Source organism: Podarcis muralis, chromosome 13, assembly GCF_964188315.1.
Source record: "Podarcis muralis chromosome 13, rPodMur119.hap1.1, whole genome shotgun sequence".
NCBI lineage: Eukaryota > Metazoa > Chordata > Lepidosauria > Squamata > Lacertidae > Podarcis > Podarcis muralis.
In genome coordinates this window covers 58,503,159-58,528,931 of record NC_135667.1, presented here as the reverse complement: position 1 = coordinate 58,528,931, position 25,773 = coordinate 58,503,159, and the positions used below count along the sequence as shown (strand labels likewise).

General features: G+C 45.9%; 1 protein-coding gene across 2 annotated transcripts; it reads right to left on the bottom strand.

Moving 5' to 3' along the window:
* Positions 1–466: 466 nt before the first annotated feature.
* LOC114581666 (beta-crystallin B2) lies at positions 467–24,887 on the bottom strand. Of its 2 annotated transcripts, none has more exons than XM_028702079.2 (6): positions 24,684–24,887; positions 9,431–9,502; positions 6,168–6,286; positions 5,132–5,264; positions 2,129–2,271; positions 467–842 (listed from the first exon to the last, which is right to left on the bottom strand). In XM_028702079.2, exons 1-6 carry the CDS (start codon positions 24,771–24,773, stop codon positions 674–676), a joined length of 726 nt encoding a protein of 241 aa, XP_028557912.2. In that variant the 5' UTR covers positions 24,774–24,887; the 3' UTR covers positions 467–673. The 2 variants fall into 2 exon arrangements, with proteins under 2 accessions (XP_028557912.2, XP_028557913.1); XM_028702080.2 differs by lacking the exon at positions 24,684–24,887 and adding an exon at positions 11,462–11,725.
* Between the last annotated feature and the right edge of the window lie 886 nt (positions 24,888–25,773).

The following is a 25,773-nucleotide window of genomic DNA, read 5'->3' as shown; positions in this document are numbered from 1 at the left end:
GAGTAAGTCTCCCTGCTTGCTGCTGGACTGCAGCTCTTCCTGCATCAAAGGGGATTGGACTCATGGGTGTAGCGGGGGGGGGGGGGCAGGGGGGAAAGTTGCCGCCCCCAATCAATACAAATCAATAAAAATGCATAGCCAATGGAGGGTGGAGTGAGCTTTTGTTTCTCCTGCTTCGGAGGATAGGACCCAAACCAGTAGATTCAAATTCTAAGAAAGGAAATTCTGATTAAACCTCACAAAGAACTTTCTGACAGCAAGAACCGTTTGGCAGTGGAATGGACGCCCTGGGAAGGTGGTGGACTCTCCTTCACTGGAAGTATTTAAACAGAAGTCAAGGATGCCGTAGCTTTGATTCCTGCATGGCAGAGAGCTGGACTAGATGACCCTCAGAGAGCCCCTCCAATGCTACAATTCCATGATTCTAGGAGTATCATGAGTAGAACAGAAAAGACCAAGAACTGTGTTCGAATGGCAAAGCTTTATTCAGGCAATTCCATGGTGATGGCAGCAGTAGCAAGAACAGTTACTCACACACATGAGCGTGCAGAAGAGGCGGCCCCAGCTGGTGGGGAGGGAGTAGATGACCAGGTCAGGGCCCTTGCTGGCTCTCTCAGAGCACTCTCTCACCCCCTCCCCAGTCTGGAGGCAGCAGCGAAGGGGAGTGGGAGGCTTAGCTGGCAGGATGGAAGGCCCCCCTCTGATGCCACTGCATGTCCCGGATTCGCCGCACCGACTGGATCTGGGGCTGCTGAGCACCAAACTCAGCGCTGTCCTTATAGTCCCCCTTCTCAAAGAGGTATTGGTAGCCTCGGTAGCCAGGATACTGGTATCCCACCCATCTGCAAAAGGGAAGTGGAGTCAGCGCAGCACACAGTGGGAGTCCCCTCCCAGCTATTCATCCCAGGTGATGGGATCTGGCTAGTGGACAGGGCTTTCTGCTCTGTTTTGCTTGCAGTCTGTAACACATTTGTTATATTTAGAACTGAACATTAAGAAAAGTTTGGAAGCAGATTTACAGCATCTCATTTATTTCCAAAAGCAAAAAAGGCCTTTCTATATGCTTCCACCATCCAGGGGGGATGATCATGGATCTGCCACTGCCTGCCACTTTGACTGAGCCACATCTACACCATGTATTTAAAGAGCTATGGTGCCACTTTTAAGAAGCAATGACTTCCTGCAAAGAATTCTGGGAGCTGTAGTCTGTTAAGGGTGCTGAGCATTGCTAGAATACCCCTGTGCTTCTCACAGAGCCACAATTCCCATAATTCCCTGGGAAGAGGGACTGATTGTCAAACCATTCAGAGAACAGGGTGCCCTTAATAGACTTCAGCTCCCAGAATTCTTTGCGGGAAGCCTCAACTTTTTAAAGCAGTTTTATAGTGCTTCAAATGTTTGGTATGAATGTGGCCTGAGTGTAACACGTGAACCCAAGGAACTCAAGGAAGAAATGAATTTGCACAATCCTATCAAGGAGAAATAGGGCCCCTGACCCCCATGCAAATGGCCCTAGATTCAACCCACCCCAGGCAGGGCTGGGAAAGACCCCACCTGAGCCCCCAACCTGGTGCCTTCCAGGTGTTTTGAACAACAACTCCCACCCTGGCCAATGGTCAGAGCTAATGAGAGTTGTCATTCAAAAGACCTGAAGGGCACCAGGTTGGGGAATATTATTGTAGACAGTCCTAAGCAGCACTCTGGCTCAGACTCTGGGCACTTCCTATAAGACATAGACTGGACCCTAACGAAGCCCAGCCTCTTCATCTACCCCACACCTGCGCCTCCATCTCTAGCACCTTTTTTGCACTGTCCTTATGGAGGGTCACAGAAGAGCATCTGTCTTGCAAGCAGAAGGTCCCAGGTTCAATCTCCGCTGGCATCTCCAGGGAGGACTGGGCAAGAGAGCCGCTGCCAGTCAGTAGAGGCAATACTGAGCTAGATAGACCAATGGTCTGATACCTATGTTTCTAGCTGCATGCGAGTGGTGTCCTGCAAAAACCCCAGTGGCCTTCAGTTGAGTCCAGGAACACCTCAGAGGCTTTTGTGCCACTCCACCCAGGAATCTTTAGGAAATGAGCTCTCTCAGCCAACCAAGCTTGACCAAGCTGCCTGGCAGAGGACTTACGTGCCACTCTGGACGCGCACAGAGGACACCTTCTCCTGGTAGCCATGGGCATGGAAACTGGGCACGTCATCATCGATGATCTCTATCTTCTTTCCCGTGAAGCTGGGGTTCTCATAGAGGACGATCTTGTGCTCCTGGCTGTCCTAGGAGGAAGCCGCACCAGGCCAAGGTTAGAGGCAGCCACACAAAGGCAGGGGGAAGGGTGACAGAGCAAAGGAAGAAGGAGGCCATGGGGGGAAGCCACGTGCAAACCCTGGCTCACTGGGCAGGAGCAGAAGCATGCCAGCTCCACTCCTCTGGGCTCAAACCCTTGGATTAGCTTTACATCGTAGGATCCTTGTAAGGGGTGGCTGGGAGAATTATGCCACCTCAGCACACTACAGCCCAGTTAAAACAATTTCACAGGCTACCAATCTGATTCCAGGCACACTTCAAAGTGCTGCTTGTAACTTACAAAGTCCTATATGATTGGGCCCAGGCTACCTGAAAGATCACATCTCCCCACGCAAACCTGCCCAGGTGTTAAGATCTTTGGGTGAGATCTTTGAGTGAGATCTTGGTCCCAACAGCATCAGAAGCACAGCTGGTGGTGACCCAAGAATGAGTCTTTTCTACAGCTGCTCCCAGAATATGAGATTCCCTCCCAAGAGAGGCTAGACTGACTCCCTCTTTGTCACCCTTCTGCTGGCAGGTTGAGACCTTCCTGTTTGGACAGGTCTTTGGAAACTAAGGTGCAGACAGTGCTGCTGTCGGGGCAAACTGCATTTTAATTGCTGGTGTTCTAATGTATTTTAACTATTGGTTTTTAACTAGCTTGTTGGGATTACTTTGTATTTCATAATGGTGTTTTTAAAGGTTGGACGCCTCCTTGAATCCCAGCTTGGGGAAAAGGCAGGGTATAAATGCTGTAATATGCAGTTATTGACACACACCTGTGTGCATAAAAGGGTTAACCCTGAGCCCAAATTATCAGAGTTGGTGTTGCTTAGCAGGCTCCCCCTCCCCCTCAGTGTCTTTCTCTTCCTGCTATATAGCTTTGACTCCGGGCTCTGCAAATGCTGCCATTGAGCTGAACCTCTCCAAAAGGGAGATTTTATAGCCTGCAATGATCCTTTAAAATTTTTTTCTTTTATTTTAAAGTCTTTTAGAGCCTCTTCTTTGTATGACTGCCAGCAGATGGAGACTTTCTTGCTGCAACTTTTGGAAACTCTGTGAGTAAAACATTCACTTATTTGCAAAGCCAAGCGTCTGTGATTTTATTCTGTATTTTTGTACAGAACATTTGTTTAAAAGTGGATAAGGGTAGATGTAATATCTAACCAAGTTGTAATGTACTTGGTAGCTATCGCCATTGTGCCTACCAGAGAGTAGGAATCTCTCTTCTAAACCTCTTTCTCCAAGAAATACACCCCGTAATTAAAAGGGGTCCTTGGAGGCAGGAATGAACAGAGAGATCCGGAGGGGGGTGGGGAAAAAGCTCTCCTTGGAGGCTTCCAGCAAGGGCTGCCCACTCCTTGCTGATCGGAAAATTTCTGCGGCAGCAGGGACTTCTCTGCTGCAGCCACTTCAGCTCTTGGTTTTTGAAGGGACTTCAATGCCATGTACTTCATGCAATTTTATTGTTAATAAATATATATTAAAATATCCACAGCTTTTTTTCAACCGGAACTCAGTCCCTCTCAGGTAGGCACCATTGCCATTATAAGAGAACAAGGAATGGCAGATGAAGCTGATGGAACTGGTGGAAATGACTGGCAGAATCCAAGACCAGGGAGAAGAGTCGGTGGAAGAAGATTGGAAAAAATTTAAAGTATATTTACAGAAATATTGTAAAATTAATGAATGTTAGAAGGATGCTGGAATGAATTTACATGGTTTTAGCAGAAAGGTTATAAAGAATTAAGTAAAATGGATAGTTAATGGGTCAAAGTGTAAAATTTAAGGTCAAACTGCGTTAAGATAAATTATAGAACAAAATCTGAGAAAGAGGGAAAGGACTTGCAGAAACAGCTAATTGAATTAGAATACAAAAAAGGGAGGTGTGAGGAAGTCGAGGAAATAAGTAAATGAAAGATAAAGATATGAAAATATTGGATGTGTGTTTTTTTTCTAAATGTTTTTGTTTTTAAATGTTTTTGTTTTTTCTCTTTTTATTGTTCTGCTGTACTGTTTTTTTATTGTATTTTCTTTTATTTTTGAAGTATTGTAACTTTTTTATTGTTTGCTTTTTCTTTTCTTTTTTGTTATTGTTAAACTTTAATAAATATCATTTAAATATATATATATATATATAAGAGAACAAGGGAGGTGTCCGTGGTGAGTTCTGGCTCTTTTTCTAGAAAAATAGCACTGAAAATACCATGCATGAATTTTAATGCATTGCATTTTTAATCATTGAAAGCCACCCAAACAGTAACACACCACGGGTGGGCCCTCCTCACAAGTATATGGTTGGTGGTGGTAGGGAGAAATCTCTCTCATAAAACTAGGCTATTGTGTGTTCCAGAATATTACATCCCCCCCCTGCCCACAAAACCCCTCTTTCCTCCAAGTGGTTCCTGTGAAAGCATGACTTGTGTCACTGATTCAGAGTTTTGCTTTGCAGATAAAGCCATGACCCACCTTCCAACTGGAATAACAAACCACAAAGGGCACATGAAGGTCATCATTTGCACCCTTCTTTCCTTCCTCTCTTTTGTTTTTGCTGCTGAAGCTGCCATCTGTTCTATGTCTGTCCAGCCCCATCATATTTCGAGTAGGGATGGGGAATTTGATGTTGCTGGGCACACATCCTTAGGAGAGCATTACAAGGGGGTGGACTGAGTGACCCCAAAGTGGGATCCCAGCTCAATGATTCCATCTGCCCACTCCAAAATCTTCTAAGATCAGCTGCAGACCCTTGAAGCCAAACCTGCCCATTCTTGTATCCAGCCCAGGACATTCACTACATGAGTGCTGCCCGCCACCAGCCAGAATGTCCCCCTCCCCTCCCCACCTCCTCACCACTTTGATGGGCCTCAAGGCAGAGATGCTGTCGCTCCTCCGGCTGTTGGTCCACGAGTCCCAGCGGGGATATTCTCCTTTCTCAAAGACAAATTGCTCCCCTTTGCAGTTCACCTGCTCATAGCCAACCCATCTGGAAAAGCACAGAGATACCCCCCAACCCCCACAAAAATCTCCATCAGCTGGAGCAGAACTAACTTTTTCCTGGCAGTACAGTGGTATCTCGGGTTACAGATGCTTCAGGTTACAGACGCTTCAGGTTACAGACTCCGCTAACCCAGAAATAGTACCTCGGGTTAAGAACTTTGCTTCAGGATGAGAACAGAAATTGTGCAGCGGCAGCACAGTGGCAGTGGGAGGCCCCATTAGCTAAAATGGTACCTCAGGTTAAGAACAGTTTCAGGTTAAGAATGGACCTCCAGAACGAATTAAATTCTTAACCCGAGGTACCACTGTACAGATAAATTATCTGTCCTCACTTCAGATTTAGAAGAAAATCTCTGGTGTATGCCTCTGGTGTAGAGGAGGGGAACTACTCCAACATTTTAATTCAATTATTTATGTACTTATGCTATTTACAACCTATTCTTCACCTAACAGGAAATAAACAGCCTTAAACCCAGAAGAACCCCAAACTTGCTCAAATGATCCATACATTCATAAACTCAAACCCAAAACCTCACCCTAACAAAAATTGCTGAAATAAAATTAAAATGAAAGTTGGAGCTGAAGGAATCTCATTCCTCCAAAGACATCATTCCCTCTCCCACAAAGGGCTAAGAGTGTCATATTTGCTCATCATTGAAATGACAGTTATGTTGGAGCATGATTCACCTCAGAGGCTATCTGAGATAATTATCTGAAGAGGCAGGAGGTTCTCCTCATTTTGCCCTTTGAAGGACAAACAAGACACTTGCATGAAATTGTGCAGTGTCAAAAACGAAGCTCCTTCTAGCTGTGTGACCCAACCCCACCTTGGCACAGAAGCTTGCCCTTGCATCTTTCCTGATCCCTGTTCGCACAGGGGGAGACTTACGGGCCTGAATGCACCAGGATGGAGCCCACTTTCTCTAGCCCAACCTCCTTCAAATTGGGACAAGCCACATTCAGCTCATGGCAGCGACCCTGGAAATTCTCCTGCTCGAAGACGACAATCTGGAACCCGAGAAAGAGAGACAGACAGACAGACACCTGGTACCCTACTCAGTGTGCCTACCCAGAGCCTTTTGATGCTGGGTGGCTGGTGAAAGCTGCAATCCAAACATCTGGAGGGGAAGCTGCCTTCAAATAGGCAGAGAAGGCAGGAACAGAGGAGGACAGGTTAGTGCAGTCATCATGGTGTGGCTAGCCGAACATACAGATGGAGAGAACAGCTGTGTCTGGGTATGAACATTGGAAACTCCCTTATATGGCATTGGGCCGCTGGTCCAGCTAGCTCAGGACCAATGGCAGAGCGTATGCTACTGCCGCCCGGGGCAGGTGCACAAAGTGGCAGGGGGTGGGGCACAGAGGGAGCGACTGCTTGCAATTAGTCTGATTGGACTGATTTGAAGGGCACGTGCCTGGCAGCCATGTGCGCCTTTGTGACTATCTGATTGCAGCCTCACAATGCAGCATGGGGGGTGCAATCACATGCTGAGGCCAGTGGAGGAGAGGAGAAGAGAGGCCTCCATCACCTCTCCTGCTGTCCACTGTTTCTGTCCCAGGTCACGCCCTGGGGGAAGGTAGTTGCAGCGGCTGTGCCTCCCCCCCCCTTGGTGCCCCTTGGCTGGCCACAAGGGGAAGGGGGTGCCACCCCTGACTGGGCGCACCTTTCCTGTGCTCCTGCCCCACCTGCCATGGGGGCACCCAGAACCCCCCAGCCCCCCCCCGGCTAGGCCACTGCTCAGTACTGTACTGTCTTCACTGACTGCCAGTGGCCCTCCAGGGTTTCAGGGAGGGTCTCTTCAAGCTCTACCTGAAGACTGAAGCTGGGATGTTCTGCATGCAAAGCAGATACTCTACCTCTGAGCTACAAATGTCATGATCCATGGCGGAAATCCTGGGGGTGTGGTGCACCACCTGCGGGGGCGTGGCGCCCAGCACAGGCGGGGGGGCAGCTGCGATGGCACCCCACCAGGATTGCGCTGCCAGCGGCGGTGCGCTCCCTCCACACTTCTCTTCCTCTGCCAGTGGATCCACCAGGAATTTTGGCTGCATTCAGGTTTCATCAAGTCAGTGAACTTTCCTATAAACTTCCCTCTTTCAGATTTCCCTTTCAGTCCTGGAGCAGGGAGCAAGTGGAGCAGGTCAAGTGAAGGGGTTAGAATACTTACACTTCAAAGGAGGTGGAAATATGTACCAAGGACATGATTTCCAGTGGCACCTTCAGAACAGCCTCCTGCTGAGAAGCAGATACTGGGATGGCAGCAGGAGGTGATGGGTACCTCCTTCATGGACCTCCCTGGGCTGTTCACAGGCGGAAACAGGACTTTGCAATGGGACTTTGCAACAGGACTTTACAAGCAATGCTGTAACATTCTTTTGACAGGCCTAACTGTGAGTGACTTCATCCTGCACCAATTTCCTCCCTAGCCTACCTAGTTATCCAGTTTTGGCCTAAGACCTCCATGGATTGTACCATCCACTGAGGTTCCAGCTAAAAGATGGGAATGCTAGTGCCTGGAGGAGGAGGAGCAGGCCAAAGGGAAAGCAAGGGTAGATACATAACATCTACCAGGCTCACTGGGAGAGAGCAAGGGTGGCCTAGTGGTCAGAGTGTTGGGCCTGGGAGACCAGGGTTCAAATCCATAAAGCTCAGCCATAAAGCTCATGGGGCAACCATTGTCTCACAGGGCTGTTGTGGGGATTAAGTGAGGAGAGAAAGAACCATGTAAGTCACCTTGAGCTCCTTAGAGAAAAAGGTGGGATATAAATGCAATAAATAATAGACCCAAAGCCTCCCCTCCTGCCCACCACAACAGCAGAGAGTAAAAAAAGATGACCAGTGAGAACTGAAACACAAACAGGTTTCCGAAAATTGGCCCTTAGATGCCTCAGATCTGTTGGACTTTTTTGCTGCAAAAGACCAAGTAACATGGCTTTGTTACTGAAACCAGTTCCAGCATTAACAAGCTCATTTCAGGGTTTGTCTTTGTGTGGACACTTCCTGTAACCCTGGCAGGAGGGCTGGGAGGTAGGAGAGGCATTCGGGAACTTTGCAAAGCTTGGGTCCCTGGCAACTTCTGTTGTATTATGGCCCAATATGGGGAGGGGGGCAAGGGTGGATCCCTGTTCCACCACCTTTCCATTGCCCTGCTCTGTCCACTTTCTGGTTCATTTTGTGTGTGTAAAAAGTTGGCAGGATGCTTTGAAGCATCTTTGAAGCTTGAACAGGCACATGCGATCCTGCTTCCTGTAGGGCTAAAGAGGAACCTCAGTGATGCAAAAGCTGCACAGAGTAGAAGTTTGAGATGTATTCATGAATCCTGCCCTGGTCCTTGCTTATAACCAACTTGCTGCCTTTTACAGACCAACCCCCTGTCCCACAGGTTACACATAGGAGCAATAAATGAGAATTGATGGGGGGGGCAGGAGGAACCAACACCACCCACTGTGGCTCTGCTTGGGGCAGGGTCCAGCCAAGTCAAAGACCTCATGAGCTAGTCCAGACCACACTCAAGCTCCCAGAAAATCCTTCCGTGGTTTCTCAGTGCTACTCTGCTCAGAGGCAGAGCATCTGCTTTGAATGCAGAAGGTCCCCAAGTTCAATCCTTGGCATTTCCAGGTAGGGCTGGGAATGTTCTTCTGCCTGAAGCTCTGGAGAGTCCTCCCTACCAGCCCACACATACAGTTAAGAAGCCCACCTATGTCAAGGATGCCCAAGCCCCCTGCTGGAGCTCCTGTGCTTCCTGCCTTTTTCTGTGTGGTGCTGATGGGGAAGGCGGCCAGGCTTGCTTTTCTCTTTCTGCACAGAAGCCAGCAAGATGGAGATTACCTTTCTCCTAGTCGGGGTAGAAATGGTGGGCTAATGATTTTGCATTCTGCTTGCCTTCTGAGCAACTTAACACTTTTATGCACAAAAGTCCACAAAAGCTTGCGCCATGATGCATTCATTAGTCTTTGAGGAGCTATAATACTCTTTGTTGATCTTACACCTCCTTTGTTTACAGGAAAGATCTCCCCTGTTATAAAGGTTCTCATTTTATTGATAAAATGTAAGATTGGACCAAAATCTATTCTTGTCACTGCTTCCTGCTGCCCCGCAAGATTCTGCAGGGCTGCAAGCCCTCTGGGCTTCCTGGCCTGCCCCTTACTGACCTTGGAACTGGCTTGCTGCTGTTTTGATGCTTGGTGGTCTGAAGCCATCATGAAAAGTGGTTGAGCTGCTCCCTGGGGAGAGAACCTCACATCAGATTAGAAGGATGAGGGCAAAGTCACCACATTGGAGAAATTGCACAAACACAATGCTAGGTAGGGGCCATCCCAGAGGAAGTTCAGCTCACTGCTTCATGAGCACCAGAAACCCGGCAATACCATTGGCTGGATCCATCTAGTGCAGCATCCTATCCTCACAGTGGCCAAACAGATGGGAATCCTGCAAGGAGAACATGAGCACTAGAGCTCTCTCCCCTCCTGCAATTTCCAGCAACTGGTATTCAGAAGCATTGCTGTCTCCAATGCTGGGTTTACTAGTCCTGGGAGGTAGGTAAGCTGGAGCGGCAGAGCTGGCAAGAGACAATCTCCTGACACAGCAGGGACAGAGGATTGATCTGTCAGTTTCAGTTTCTCTCAAATTTTCTTTTGCCCCAATCTGTTCTCCACACCAATCTGCACTTTTTATTTTAAAGAGTCCTCATGAAAATTAGTCATCCTTTTAGTGTGCCATTTCCCTAATTGTCACGTATGCAGCTGTGCCTAACATGTATATTTTTTGCAAGCTATGCCCCCTGATACTCTCTCCTCTCCCCCACCCCGATAGATAGATGCATTTTTGTAACATTTTCAAGGATTGGAGAATTGCACCGCAGAACTCAGAGAAGTGCCAATTTTGAAAGATAGTTGCATTTTGGTCCAGAAATCACTTGGGGAAGTGCAGTTTAGGCAGAAACTGTCTTGCTCTCCTGTCCCTACTTGGCTCTCTTCATTTGCAATGCAGCCATAAAGCGCCACTGCAACCAGCTCCCTTTCCCATCATATACATTTCTAGATAGGAAACCTAACAGAAAGGTCCCCATTTGCAGGTGGCCACACAAACACTTGCCAGGGTTAAAGAGACTGCTGTGTAAAAGGAAGCTAGAAAATATATACATTTGAATACATTTGAAAGGGAGAGGGAATCAGCCAGTTTGCAAAAGAAAAAAGGGGGGTCTATAGGGGGTGGGGACCACACCCTCTGATTGCTGCCAAGGTGCTGGGAAATACCCAAACAGTCCAGACACAGACACATCTAGCCAGGAGGAATTACTCACAACTAAGCACTTAGCATAGGGATGCGGGTGGCGCTGTGGTCTAAACCACCGAGCCTCTTGGGCTTGCCAGTCAGTGGTTCAAATCCCCGCGACAGGGTGAGCTCCCATTGCTCGGTCCCAGCGGCTTAGTCATGCTGGCCACATGACCCGGGAAAACTGTCTGCGGACAAACGTCAGCTCCTTCGGCCTGTAAAGCGAGATGAACACCGCAACCCCAGAGTCGTCTGCGACTGGACTTAACTGTCCTTTACTTTACTTTTTTAAGCACTTAGCACGGGTTAATGCAGGCTGTGAACCACTCTTGCCTGTCTCAATTCCCTCTTGTCCAAAGGGCATTCCCCTCCCAATTGCTGCGGTCCCTCTTCCGCCTCTCTAAATACACTTCAGGTTACAGACGCTTCAGGTTACAGACTCCGCTAACCCAGAAATAGTACCTCAGGTTAAGAACTTTGCTTCAGGATGAGAACAGAAATCATGCTCCGGTGGCCCCATTAGCTAAAGTGGTGCTTCAGGTTAAGAACAGTTTCATGTTAAGAACGGACCTCCAGAACGCATTAAGTTCTTAACCCGAAGTACCACTGTACAGATATTCCCTAGGCAATGGAGTCAGCTCTTCTGTTTGGATTTTCAAAGCATAGGTAAGGACAGGTTGGAACAAAGATATTGGATGCCTAACTTGAGGTGCCTCAGTGGAAGCTGAGACTGGCTGAGAACTAGAGAGATGCTTTCTAATTTCTCCTTCTGGGATTTTCTTTACAGGATATTCACACCTGGAATGGAAAGAAGAAGACCCCCCCCCAAAAAAAAATAACAAAAAACCCCCAAACCCCCCAGCTTTAAAACTTTGGGGGGGGATTTTAAAAAAGAATAAGATGCTTACCAGTTGCACCAGAGTTTGCTTATGCCACTGGAAGTGCTGCAGCCAAGCACCAGAATTTATAGGCAGCCGGCACATTAATGCACCAGAAGTATTTATCGAGTTCACGAATGTGTGATCAAAATCGAGAATGTTGGATTAAAGGGCAATGAAAACCCAGATCAGCTGACTCGTCACGACCCTTTGTCCTGCTAAAGACCAAGAGGCAGAATTATTTCATGAGCTTTTCATTTTGGAGCCACTCTCTTTGTCAGGCCTGTTGGCAAGAAAAGGGAGTTTCTGTCAACCTCAGCAGGATCTTTGCCAAGCCCCCCCTGGCATCCCTTTGGAACAATATTGCTCCCAGCTCAGTCCAGCCTGGGGATTTTGAGGACGAGGGACTGTCCCTCTTTGATAAACACAACACACCCATATAGCTCATTTAGGAGGCAAAATAATAGAAATAAAAATGCCAAGGTCAGCAGTTGCAAAGTTGGAGTTTTGTTTGTTTATTTTTAAGGGAAGATGGGTTTTTCCAGCTGTGCACACATTCTGCCCGCTGCTCAGACCACAGTCCCTGCTGGTTTGGCAAGAAGCAACCACAGGGAGACCCATCTACTGAAGCAACTGGCTGCCCAAAGGCTCCAAAGGGAAAGGGGCGAACAATATGCAAGCAGAAGAGCAACACTCTCCCCTCCTGGGCAGAGCAGAGTCATTGTAGCCAGGAGCCACTGGGAGCCCTCTCCTCCACCATGAATTTCTCCAATCCTCCGTTAAAGCCATCCAAGTTAGTAGCCATCCCTGCCTCCTGAGGGAGGGAGTTCCATAGTTTATGCGCTGTGTGAAGAAGTCATTTCTTTTATCTGTCCTGCATCTTCAAACATTCAGCTTCATCCAATGTCTATGAGTTCTGGTTGACAGGAGACACACAGAGAGAAGAAAAAAAGTCTTTTTCTATCTGTGTCCTCCATGCCAGGCATAATTTTAAAAGTATATTTCATGCCGTATCTTTCTCACCCTTTCTCTGAACTAAAACGTTGCAAACAGAGCAGTCTTTCTTTACAGGAGAGCAGAGGCACCGAGTTCTGCATGACACTGGGGGGTTCGACATGTGTGTGTAACATCACATGTGCAACACACACTTGCAATGTCTCATAAGTTGGGAGGAGGTTGCAAGGCCTGCCCACTACAGCTAGGCCCGGCAGGGCCCTATGCCACCAGAGATAGCCCACCAAGGCACACCACTGCTGATGGGAGGCCCAGCATGGCCCAGCCAATCAAGATTGGGAGGCCTCAGCCCCATTCCTGCATACTTTTTGGGGGGGGGTGATCTGTTCTCAGCCCCATAAAGTTGGGGCTCCCAGGGGGATCCCAACCCATATCATTTATTAAAAGTAAAGGTACCCCTGCCCGTACAGGCCAGTCGTGTCTGACTCTAGGGTTGTGCGCCCATCTCACTTAAGAGGCCGGGGGCCAGCGCTGTTCGCAGACACTTCCGGGTCACGTGGCCAGCATGACAAGCTGCATCTGGCGAGCCAGCACAGCACACGGAAACGCTGTTTACCTTCCCGCTAGTAAGCGGTCCCTATTTATCTACTTGCACCCGGGGGTGCTTTCGAACTGCTAGGTTGGCAGTCGCTGGGACCGAGCAGCGGGAACGCACCCCGCTGCGGGGATTCGAACCGCCGACCTGACGATCGGCAACTCCTATGCACTGAGGTTTTACCCACAGCGCCACCCGCGTCCCATATCATTTATTATTCCTTGGCAATTGACAAGTACCCCTTTTTGGGGATTGTAAATTATGCTAAAAAGAAAACAGCTCAAATATAGCCACCCACCAATGCAACACTCTCACAAGCTAAACCTGATTGGACCTCTGCAGCTTAAGCTCTTAACCACTAAGTGGAGGCAGTTGGTGTCCAATAGAGCTTCTCCAGGGAAAGTCCAAGGCCTTTTGCCATCAGACCTCAGGCCATCCTGACTGGTGTTAGCGCCTGGAGTCCAAGGCCTTTTGCCATCAGCGCCTGGAGACACCAGGTTGGCTGATCACAAGAAGTGGTCTCCTGGTGCCTCTTGCCCATTATGTCTTTTGCTTGCAGGTGGGCACATGATGCCCCATAACTGAGATGGGGCAAAACTAGGCTCGGATAGTGTGGGATCTACACAGTTTCAAGAAACCATCAATACTCATGGTCTAGTAGTGGGGTTCCCCTATTCTTGATAACACCAAACCATGATAATATTTGGGAGTCATCACTGTGGCATGGATAGCTAGATCCATAGATACATTTACACATTTATTGTGCTTGATCCTTGAAGCAGAAGAGTCTCTCTCTTTCTCTGCACCCTGCAAAAACTACTGCAAATGGAAATAAGGCAACATTGTGGGGTTATTCTGTACTAATTGGTGTTTCTCAACAGATCCACAAAGAGCTTGGGTCCATTCAGAAAAGAGGGGCAGAGAACCCCATTCTGCAAAAAGTGTAAGAGGGCCCAGGGCTGACTTGCCACATTTTGTCCGGCAGTCTTAAGTCTTAAGCCGGACTTAAGACTTTACTATGAATCAGCAGCGTTTTGCTGGTTGAAAGACTGGCTGCTCCTCGAGAATACAGACATTTTGGATCTTGAAGGATTTGATAACAGATTTGGTTGGCATGCATATATATGGTATGACAAGGTAAAAGCGCACAAAGGTTTTAAGAACCATATGGTGAGGAAAGCTTTGTATAATGTTTGGATAAGGTACAAAGATTTGTTTGAAAGTAGAACCCCTAGGTGGCTGTCACCAATGGAGGCAAAAGAGGTGAAAAAATTGAATATGGGTTCTAATTGGCCTAAATATTTTGAAATCTTAGAACAAGATGGTGAAAAAGTAAAATTGCAGAGTTTCGAGAAGCTGAAGTTTAAGGTCAGAGATTGGTTACATTATCGACAGATAAATGAAGTTTTTAAACAGGACAGAAAGAAAGGCTTCCAAGTGGAGAAGTCAAAACTAGAAACAGAACTGTTAGAACCCAATACTAAAAATTTGTCAAGAATGTACAACTTGCTGTTGAAATGGAATACTCAAGATGAAATGGTGAAATCTAGCATGATTAAATGGGCACAGGATATGGGGCATGACATTGAGCTTGCTGACTGAGAGCAGTTATGGACCACGGGTGTTAAATTCACGGCATGTAATGCCTTAAGAGAAAACATTATGAAAATGATCTACAGGTGGTACATGACTCCGGCCAAGTTAGCAAAGATCTATCATTTGCCCAACAATAAGTGTTGGAAATGCAATGAAACGGAGGGAACCTTCTATCACCTTTGGTGGACCTGCCCGAAGATTAAGGCTTTCTGGGAAATGATCTATAATGAAATTAAAAAAGTTCTGAAGAGAACCTTTATTAAAAAACCAGAAGCCTTTCTCTTGGGCATGGTGGGCCAAATGGTGCCAAAGAAGGATAGGACATTTTTTATGTATGCCACAACAGCAGCAAGAATTCTTCTAGCAAAGTATTGGAAGACGCAAGATTTACCCACGTTGGAAGAATGGCAGACGAAGGTGATCGATTATATGGGACTGGCAGAGATGACTGGCAGAATTCGAGACCGGGGGAAAGAGGCGGTGGATGAAGATTGGAACAAATTCAAAGTTTATCTTAAAAACTGTTGTAATTTGGAAAATTAGGGGCTCAGGGTAATAAGAGATAAAGAACTACAGTTGTATTAATAACTTATAGAAGTTAAATTTATGAAATATAAACAAGTTTATAACGAAAGGGTTGCTGAAAAATCTTGAAACAAGAATGCAGAAAAGGGGTGGTACGGGGAAGTCGATTTTGTGTTTGTTTATGTTTATGTTTTTGCTTTGTTTCTTTATTACTTATGGAAAACTAATAAAAATTTATTAAAAAAAAAAAAAAAGACTTGCCACATTTTGAAGGAAGCACATTGCCATCTAATAAGGGTGTGCACCAAGACAAATTGGAGTGATCCATGTCTCCTTTCTCCCACATTCACATACACACAAATCTGTTTCAATAGGTCCAGTGGGCTTTGCAAGAAGTGGGACTGTCTAAAATGCTGCTTGCAGAGCATTGGAGAGTTTGGGATTATTTGGTGTTTTTTTGTTTTAAAGCACAGCTTTAAAATCCACTTTGTTTTAACATTTTTCTTTGTTTTTAAGTTAAAAGCTTCATTTAAGTTTTTTGTTTTTTAACTGCATTGCTGTACTTTAACAAATAACCTTAGCGCACCCCATAACTCCATGGGCAGCACCCTCAATAGTCTCATGTTGCAAAGCCTATTGTTGCATACCTCTCCAATCTCTGAGGGGGGTGAGATTCCAAGTGCTTACCCAGGGTTCATTTTAACTTTTGGAAATGATACACAGGGGAAACTATGGTTTCTTTAGGATATATGGTTTCTTTATACAAATATATAACCTGAGTCTAGGATGGAGGGGTTCACAGTATTAACACCCCAAAGGTGTATTTTTGTTTATCCCAAAGCCACAGCCTTGGTTTCAAGCATAAATCTACCATGGGTGATGGTTGAGAGAGCTCTGCCTTTCCAGCCTGCAGCTTTTTCCTCTAGCACACACTGCTCTCAAACTCAGGCTTTGTCCTCCTGTCTAAGAACTAGAGGAGCCTCTCTCCGTTGTCATCTGGCACAGAGCCCCTTTCCTTTGCTCTCTTACTGGCCCAGCCTCAGGAAGCTAGTCTGTCTTGATAAGAATATAACACTTGCTAGGAGGGTGTTGCATCCACCAACTCAGAGCACTAAAATAGCTCTTTGGACACAAAAAGGAACTGGGAAAGTCACCTGGAAGCAACAACTTTTTTAAAAAATGCACCAGCATTTGGCCACCTTTAAAACACCTTCTCTCCCGTGTTTACGGAGGAAAGTGAGTCCCTTTTACTTTCTCCCACAAAAGCTTCTGCGCCTATTTGTCAGCAATGTGGCAGATTTAATCAATTTGAGGAGCTGGGGGTGAGGGTCTCCTGTTCCTATTGTAGCAGGAACCCCCCCACCCCAATCATTCTGCTTGTACAAACTTCACACACACACACACTCACACACTACATACGCCACATTTCTGTTATAAATTCATAGAAAATCAACCATACATTGGATTTGCATTGTTCCATTTTTATTTTACTCCATATGACAAGAACTAACAAAAGGGGAGGGGGGGTTTGACCCTGGTCAGCCAAAATCCCTTCACTGTCTCAGCACATCTGCAGGAGCCCTGCCCAGATGATCCCAGACAGAAGACAATCAAGACCACAAAGAACTTGCATATGGGAGTGGATTAAACAAAGGACAATGATCAGATCTTCCCTCTGGGGGCAGGAAACTGCAAACTCCCCTTTGTCTCCTGGAAGTGACTCAAGGGGTAGGGGGGAGAGGAGGAACCAGCCAGGTGACAAGATACTCAGGTTACCACCAACTCCTCCCTCAACCCCTCCTTTCTGTAATATATGCATGATGTTTCTGGGGGGTGGGCTTGACCTAGAGGAGGGGAATTTCAAAAGTTTTTTTAAGACCTTGCACACTATTTTTCTGGGTCTTTCCTCTCTCCTGCAAGTGAGGGGAACACCCTGATGCATCAGTTCAATAAAGGCCAAGCCTACAGGCTGCTGTTTTGCTCCAAGTTATCCTGGTTGGTGTCTTTACTTTTTGTCCAAGGGAGCCCTCAGATTTTTCCGTTAACAGTTGGCGACCATTCTCAGGGACACTTGGTTCTCCTGCAAAGGTGAGAGGGGAGATAGAGGGGATCAGGCGCCACTGGGCAACCTTAGCCCAGGGATCCTTCTTCCTCTCCCTGCCTCCTCTTTGCGGGCGGTAATCAATCGTCACCAAAAGCCCAACCAGGGGAAGCAAAGGCAAGGTCAAGCTGGCTAAGGGGAAAGGATCCCGGGATCCACGGGGGACATCTTCGAACGTGAGTATGGTTCTGAAGAAAATACATTGGGAGGGGGGTGGAAAGTAACGTCCCCACAACAGCCGGACTTTTCTCCTTTATTTCCAACGTTACACCTACAAATCCTGAATCTCCTTTTCTCTCTCTCTCCGTTTTCCTCTCGGAGTGTGGCCAGGAAAACGTGGTGTTTATTGTTTTTCTGACGTCCTTTTTCGGAGTCGGCCAGAGGCGTCCCCTACAAATTTCTCTCTCCCTTTTCTCCCCCGTTTTCCTCTCGGAGTGTGGCCAGGAGAACGTGGTGCTTATTGTTTTTCTGACGTCCTTTTTCGGAGTCGGCCAGAGGCGTCCCCTACAAATCTCTCTCTCCTTTTTCTCCCCCGTTTTCCTCTCGGAGTGTGGCCAGGAGAACGTGGTGCTTATTGTTTTTCTGACGTCCTTTTTCGGAGTCGGCCAGAGGCGTCCCCTACAAATCTCTCTCTCCTTTTTCTCCCCCGTTTTCCTCTCGGAGTGTGGCCAGGAGAACGTGGTGTTTATTGTTTCTCTGACGTCCTTTTTCGGAGTCGGCCAGAGGCGTCCCCTACAAATCTCTCTCTCCTTTTTCTCCCCCGTTTTCCTCTCGGAGTGTGGCCAGGAGAACGTGGTGCTTATTGTTTCTCTGACGTCCTTTTTCGGAGTCGTCCAGGGGCGTCCCTACAAACCTCTCTCTGCTTTCCCTGTTTATGCAAATGAAGCTGCCCCTCCTGCCCAGCGACCTTCGTTAGGGATGACCCGGGTACGTGAGAACGCAAGGTCATTTGTTTCCTTTCAAAACTTTGTTTTCTCGGGTCCTGATCTGGCACTGCACTGCGCAGGCGTTCAGTAAGGAATCCGAACTTAGTCCAAAGGCTAGGCAGGAGGCTGTTGTGGAAGGTAAAGGGGAGGTTCACAATTGGGGCCCCACACTAGGGTTAGTCTTGAAAAAAACAGTGCTGTGGTTAAGGTTTCCGGGCAGAGACCCGTGGTTAAGGTTTCCGGGCAGAGACCCGTGGTTTAGGTTTCCGGGCAGAGACCCGTGGTTTAGGTTTCCGGGCAGAGACCCGTGGTTAAGGTTTCCGGGCAGAGACCCGTGGTTAAGGTTTCCGGGCAGAGACCCGTGGTTAAGGTTTCCGGGCAGAGACCCGTGGTTTAGGTTTCCGGGCAGAGACCCGTGGTTTAGGTTTCCGGGCAGAGACCCGTGGTTAAGGTTTCCGGGCAGAGACCCGTGGTTAAGGTTTCCGGGCAGAGACCCGTGGTTAAGGTTTCCGGGCAGAGACCCGTGGTTAAGGTTTCCGGGCAGAGACCCGTGGTTAAGGTTTCCGTTCAGGCTTGACGTTTTCAGCAAATAATTTGTGGTCAAGAAATAAGTAGGGAATGTGTTAGGTCAAGGATACTCCAAATACTGAAAGAATCTTTCTTCTACCCCTTTCTTCCCATTGTCCTCCTCCCTTGTGTGTGTGTTTCCACTCTTTCTGTCTTTAGTGTACTTCGTTAATGAAAAAAGCCCAATAATGACATATGAGAGAATGGGAGCTCACTAAAACACCCTAGCTGGACTCCTCCTGGCAACAAAGCTTCCATGAAGCCTTTTTGCCCCAGAGAGGATTCTAATATGCCCCTCCAGCTTGTCATCTCCAATTGGGAAAAAATAAAATAAAGGGGCAAAATGGTCTTTCAAGTACAAAGTATGAGACCGTTGTAACTTTTAGTGGGTGGCTAAGCTCACCACCTGGAACCCAGGGCACAGCAGCCACCTCAGGGATCCTTCAACAAAATCAGGGTGTGAACCCATAGGGAGAGCTGAAAACATCAAATTTGTGTTGTTAAACTATGACCTAAAGCTAGAACATAAAACCGAAAACTTAATGGTGCTCAGAAGGCAGTAGATATAATAACAGCCCAGCCTGAGAGCCCACGCATTAGAGATCTTAGTTATTAAAATAATAATAATAAATGAATAAGAGATGTACTCAAGGATTTAGAAATATTTCAAGGGTTTGTATTTACATTGGCCTCGGCATCCACAGACTGTTCTTAAATGCACATAGTTTTAAATTGCAAGCTTGCTTCAAAAATTTTAAATCTAAGAAAGCCATGTTGGGCCTTATCAATCTTAAGACAAAAATCAGAATGAAGTGTGTAAATGTTTGTTATTTGAGAGAGGCTCAAAAGAGTCTTTCTCCTTGTATGTACTTCATTAAGTATATGCCTATGAAAGTATGGTGTTTTTTCTAAGAAAATTGTTATTAAATGTAGAGGCTTCCATGGCCAGCAAAATTCTATGAGTCCAGTCCAGATATCAGTCTCTATAAGACTTCCTGGACTCTTTTCTTAGAAAATGCCCCCCTTGTTTCATTCTGTCTCTTTCAGGGGTTTTTCCCTTTTCTTCTCCTTCTTACTTCTGTGCCAAGTAAATTTACTCCAGAGTAAGCTTCCTTTAAAGGAAAGGGGGGGCATAGATGAGGCTTACTATTCCCCTGCAAGTTCAGGAAAAATTGTTCACTTTTGTATTCCTTTTAAAGCAAATCTATGGCTGTTTTAATTATTTGTGAGTGGTTATATCAATTGAATTAACTTTGCTTTATAAGAGATCCTCTCCCTATCTTAGGAAAAATGTTCACTTCAATCTTCCTTTAAAGATAATTTCTCTAAGAACTTGCATTCTTTAGTCTAAGGAAGCAAACTCACTCACACTATCTCAAGATCTGCAAAAAGGGTTCTGTGTAAAGTTGGGTACTTTTATTTTCCTCTTCCTTAGTACATGATAGGAGCATAGATGTTTCCTTTCCCAGTTGTAAATCTGTACTTAAATGTGTATGTCTCTTTGATAGTACAAATCCTGCTGTGAAATCTTGCTGTGAACTATATTTTGGAGGAACAAAAAAAATTCCTTCCAGTAGCACCTTAAAGACCAACTAAGTTAGTTCTTGGTATGAGCTTTCGTGTGCATGCACACTTCTTCAGATACGAAGAATATTTTGGAGGGTTGGACTAGATAACCCCAAGGTCTCTTTCAACTCTCCCAATTTGTGGCTGTGTGGAAGGAACATGTGTCTGCAAGCATTGGAGGGTAATTCTTAAATTCTGGCGTGCTGATGGAGTTGAAATTCAGCCTAGCTTTGCTCTTTAGTCTTAAAAGGTGAGAGGTGAAGCTGTGATGTTTTGAAGCACAACTGGTAATATCAAGCTGATTACAGTGTTTATCATTGGGGGGGGGAATCAGACTTCAAAGTCAATTCAAAGTTTAAGCACATACAAATACATATGGGGGCCTTGACCAATCCTGTAAATAAAGGGCAGAAAAAAATTTTTGTCTGCAAATGGTGAGGCTGAAATGACTGAGAATATTTAAAATAATAATAATTATAATTATAATAATAATAATAATAATAATAATAATAATAATAATAATAATAATGTCCTATGAATTCTGACTCTCTGGCCATTTCCCCCATATATAAGGGCGTGGCATTGTTCCGCGAATAGCCAGAGGGATATTAGCCCTTTCCTGTACATAAAGGAAGCAGTCCTTTGCTTGGGCTACAATTGCTAGCTTTGGTGAATACTTGAATTGCTGAGTTTCTCCTTTTTGTTTTAAAATCTAACCCTATTTTTAAAATCTACTCCTTACCCTTCCCTTCCCTTATTCAAATTCTAATTTAGCCAAAGGATGCAACATTTTCAATAGTATAAAAGGTTTGCTGAGACATGAACTCTGCACATACACAGAGGCTAGATCAGTCAAAAAAAAAAAGGAGAGAAAGAGAGAGAGGAAAGGGGGGAACTGTAGGGTGGAGAGAGGAGGTTTTGAGAGCTTGCCTGCAGGGAGAAGCTTATCCAAATTTCCTTATGAAAAGAACTTGGAACCATTGGGGGAGATCATCCTTGATGTGTCTTTTGCTCCAGGGACTAATTAAGACAAAGGGGTTGGGTACTGGACCATCAAGGGTCAAGAGGTTGCCAGGTTTCAGGTCTTGACATGACGATTTCTTTCCACAGGTAAATATCAAAGCACTCCCACTGTGAGTTCCTCTCTTGAGTAGTTTGCCTCCCCAATGGGATTTAAATTTTATAACAGTTTTGTGTGTGTGTGTGTATATGCCTATGCATTTTAGGAACAGCATTTCCTGACAGACTTCTCACATGAAATAATTTCCCCTTTTAACAGGATATGTGAACCCCATTAACAAAGTGTTTGTCCCTTCTTTTCTCCCACAGCACAAATGATAATGAGGGGATGCAAACAGTGATTTAAATACTCTATAAAAGTAATTGCATTTGTATTTCTTTTGTCTTTCTTCCCTTAAAGCCAAACAGTCACTTTCTTTCTGTTCAGCAAAACAAGTCTGAATCCCTGCTATATTAGTTGATTTTCCTCTATCTCTGACACTTTTTTAGGTTACAAATAATCTGTTTTTCATTTATTAATCAGTTTTTCATTGGGTTGTTAGAATGCCAAAACAAGTTACTTCAGGTGACTTCAGGTTAAAAACAAAAAAAAAACAAATTGCGTGTCTTAGCATTTATTTATTTTTGGTTCCTCATAGGTCATTTTGTATCTGTGTGTTCTACTTTGGGGACATGTTCATCACATGTTGAAAGTCAGTTTCATGAAGTTCTTTTATCAGATAGCACATGGTGAATTTAAAGTTTTTTCCCCATGGTTTCCCCATTTTTTTCAGTCTAGTAGTAATCTGCGTGGTTTTGATAATATATTTAATAATTCTTTTCTAAATCTGATGTCTTTGTGTCAAGTTTGTTTTCATCTGACTGGTAATCTAATTTTTTGCTTTCTTTGTATTTTTTAACCTTTGTATTTTTTACAGTTCTCTTTCTATACATGTGGAGTAGTTTTTATTTTATAATATGAAAAGAACAACAACAACAAAAACTAAGTGAAGGAAAGCAAACAAACTTAGCAGATAATAACAGTAATTATGTGGAAATGTGATAATAATATTGAAATGAATAAAATGCTTAATGTGCTAAGATTGTTATTATTTGCAGCTTCCCATGGAAACTGGAGGACACCCTTTTTGCCTTTTGCCCCTTCCTTGTCTAACTGTGTCTTTAAGTCTCCCCAAAAAAACCCTGCCCCCTTACAGGATATCACTTCTACAGATGTGCAATGATGAAAAGCAGCAACAACCCCTCAACTCAGTTCTTCGCCATCACAAGACCTACAACACCAGAGTTTTCAAAGTGGCCACAGCTATCTCTTTAAAATGATATAGACTGATGGGGAGTGGGGCTGACAAAGGGGGGAGGACTTAAATTGCAAGGACATTTTCCCACTTTTGAACCTTAAGACTGTGCTCCAGGATTCAAAAGATACATGTGTAAAAGATCACAATTGTGTCAAGATATGCAACTGATATTTAATTAGTTTTTTTTGTATTATGTGTTATTATGTAAGAATGTTGAAATGTGTCTGACAGTGTGATTTCCACAAAGGGGGGCAATTTTTGTGTGTAATTGTTTTTATGTTTAATGTCTTATTGCTTACACACCAATGGAGAATTCTCATGCATTTTATACTTGCTAATAGCTCACACTATTGTGTAGTCCAATGTTTAGCTCAATTTATAACCACATTTCATTGTTCCACCTGGCACTCTGCCAACTTTCCCTATTCATTTTAAAATGTGTTAAACCTCGTTTTGCCAAGGACAAGCTTCTGGATCCATAAAACACCAGGTACATGAAGGTGCAAATGCTTTGGTTTAGCAGGAATGATCCCTTATAGAGTTAAATTGACTTATTTGGACAAAGTGCCCTTTTAAGAATGGTTTTCTTTTAACAGATTGGTTTGAAGAGTTGAGAACCATGGGGCAAGATAAATTCAAATTGGACTCAGTTTGAATTGGGCAAGTGTATCCAGGCTGCAATTAGCTTTTTGGTCCTTTAAGTGCAAGTGAGCAACTTCCCAGGATGCAAGACCAGAGCCTGTAATAATAATAAGAAATCCCATGGATTTTGGCCAAGGCAAAGGCATTTCTCTCAGGACGTGTCCGAAACCTGTGCCAGCTGTGGTGGGTGCCAGGCTACATGATAAATATGAAAGCCCTAAGTGGATTCACCAGGGATTGCCACTACTGCGACACCATGCCGATGTGAGACCACAGAAGAGCTACCTTGACACCTGAGAACACACAAATGGCGGGGGGGGGAAGCAAACTGCACTTTTCAGTCATTAGTGGACCTTCCTGCCTAAATGTAAAGCATAGATCACTATTGAGGAAATATCCCTTCCAAGGTACTAGAATGCCACAAATAACTGAGCAACAAAATATTAATTTTACATGATATCCTATGTCTAACTATGTGCACTGTCACACCATTATATTTCTATGCAAATATCCTTAAGAAGCATGACATTCAAGTCCCTTTCACGTTCACATGGACACACGGAGAATAGCAGGTTAATATTTACCACCTTAAATTGTGCGGAGAAAAGGATTGCAAAGTAGCCACCTTTGCAATCTTATCTCCGAAGGGGGGAACTGTAGCAGGAACCCCCCCACCCCAATCATTCTGCTTGTACAAACTTCACACACACACACACTCACACACTACATACGCCACATTTCTGTTATAAATTCATAGAAAATCAACCATACATTGGATTTGCATTGTTCCATTTTTATTTTACTCCATATGACAAGAACTAACAAAAGGGGAGGGGGGGTTTGACCCTGGTCAGCCAAAATCCCTTCACTGTCTCAGCACATCTGCAGGAGCCCTGCCCAGATGATCCCAGACAGAAGACAATCAAGACCACAAAGAACTTGCATATGGGAGTGGATTAAACAAAGGACAATGATCAGATCTTCCCTCTGGGGGCAGGAAACTGCAAACTCCCCTTTGTCTCCTGGAAGTGACTCAAGGGGTAGGGGGGAGAGGAGGAACCAGCCAGGTGACAAGATACTCAGGTTACCACCAACTCCTCCCTCAACCCCTCCTTTCTGTAATATATGCATGATGTTTCTGGGGGGTGGGCTTGACCTAGAGGAGGGGAATTTCAAAAGTTTTTTTAAGACCTTGCACACTATTTTTCTGGGTCTTTCCTCTCTCCTGCAAGTGAGGGGAACACCCTGATGCATCAGTTCAATAAAGGCCAAGCCTACAGGCTGCTGTTTTGCTCCAAGTTATCCTGGTTGGTGTCTTTACTTTTTGTCCAAGGGAGCCCTCAGATTTTTCCGTTAACACTATAGATTTCAATCACTTTGGCATCCCAAGGCAAACCAAGGGCCTGCGCCCTGCGCCCTGAAGCCGAGACTCCCAGCGATGGCGACGGCAGGAAAGGTTTACCTCAGCGGCGTTTGATTGGCAGAGATTGGCTCCTTCCGCCTCGCCACCTCCGGAAGTCCACTTTAGACGCCGCCGCGTCTGCCCTGCCATTGGATGCACGGACACGAAGAGTCCTAAAGCCACGCTTACTCGCAAGGAAGCTGCAATCGTTTCAAGACCGCTTGTTCAGCGCCCGAAGCTCACTGAAATGAAATGCGCTATGGATTGTGCCCCTGGGAAGCTAAGCGCAGCGGCTGGCCCCCCTTGCCTCTTTTTCCAGCTCCCCCCCCCCCATGCCACTTCTCCAGCCCGCCACAAGGTCTGAGGGACAGGGGAGCAGCAGGTTTTTTTTAGCCCGCAGCTAAAAAAAATTGCCGGCTCCTGCCTGTGACCAAAAGGAGAACATGCAACCGCAGTTTTTAAGATTTCTCATTATAGCAAATGTGGATCACGGAGCTTCATTTTATGCAAAGCAGATTGGAACCCTCAACACAGAATGGCATGTCACGGTTTGTAAAGACATGCACAGTGGATCCTCGGGTAATCCACGTAATCCATGACGGAGGCATGTCTGCAACCCGCAGCGTTCGCATCCTGAAGGGTAGGGTTCCGGTACTTCTGGGTACTTCCATAACCCGAAAACACGTAACCTGAAGCGTCAGTAACATGAGGTATGACTGTAGATGATGTTGAGGCCTGTAGACATCCTGGGCATCCAAAGAGCCCCTGCTCTGTAAGACCATTTAGCCCAGGATCAAAAAAAGAAGAGGGCCCTGAGCTTGACAGGCGCAACAGAGAGGCAGAGAGGCGTAGGCAGTGAGGTGGGCCGGGCAGCGTCAGGGGCCAAGGCTGGTGGACCATCCTGGCTCCAACCCTGAGCAGGGTCCGGAAGAGGCAGAGCCAGCGCCTCACGACCAAGCGGGATGGGGCGCTTGGGGTGTGTGCAGGCTCCCTCGCCAGCCCAGCCACGGCGCCCAACTGCCAGGAAGGCCAAGGGGCGAGGGGGGGCAGCCAGGAGCAGCAGCTGCCCAATATGTGTGTTTTTATAAAACAAGGGTGCCCGGCAACCCTAAAATAACTCCCACACACCCCTCACCCCCTTCCTGAGGGG

Coding starts and splice junctions, on each gene's coding strand:
- LOC114581666 (XM_028702079.2), bottom strand. CDS start 24,773: ATGGCAGGGCAGACGCGGCGGCGTCTAAAGTGGACTTCCGGAGGTGGC. Junction 9,503..24,683: donor GCCAATCAAACGCCGCTGAG/GTAAACCTTTCC, acceptor TTCTCTCCCCAG/GGAGCAGCTCAACCACTTTT. Junction 2,272..5,131: donor CCTTGAGGCCCATCAAAGTG/GTGAGGAGGTGG, acceptor GCTTCCTCCTAG/GACAGCCAGGAGCACAAGAT.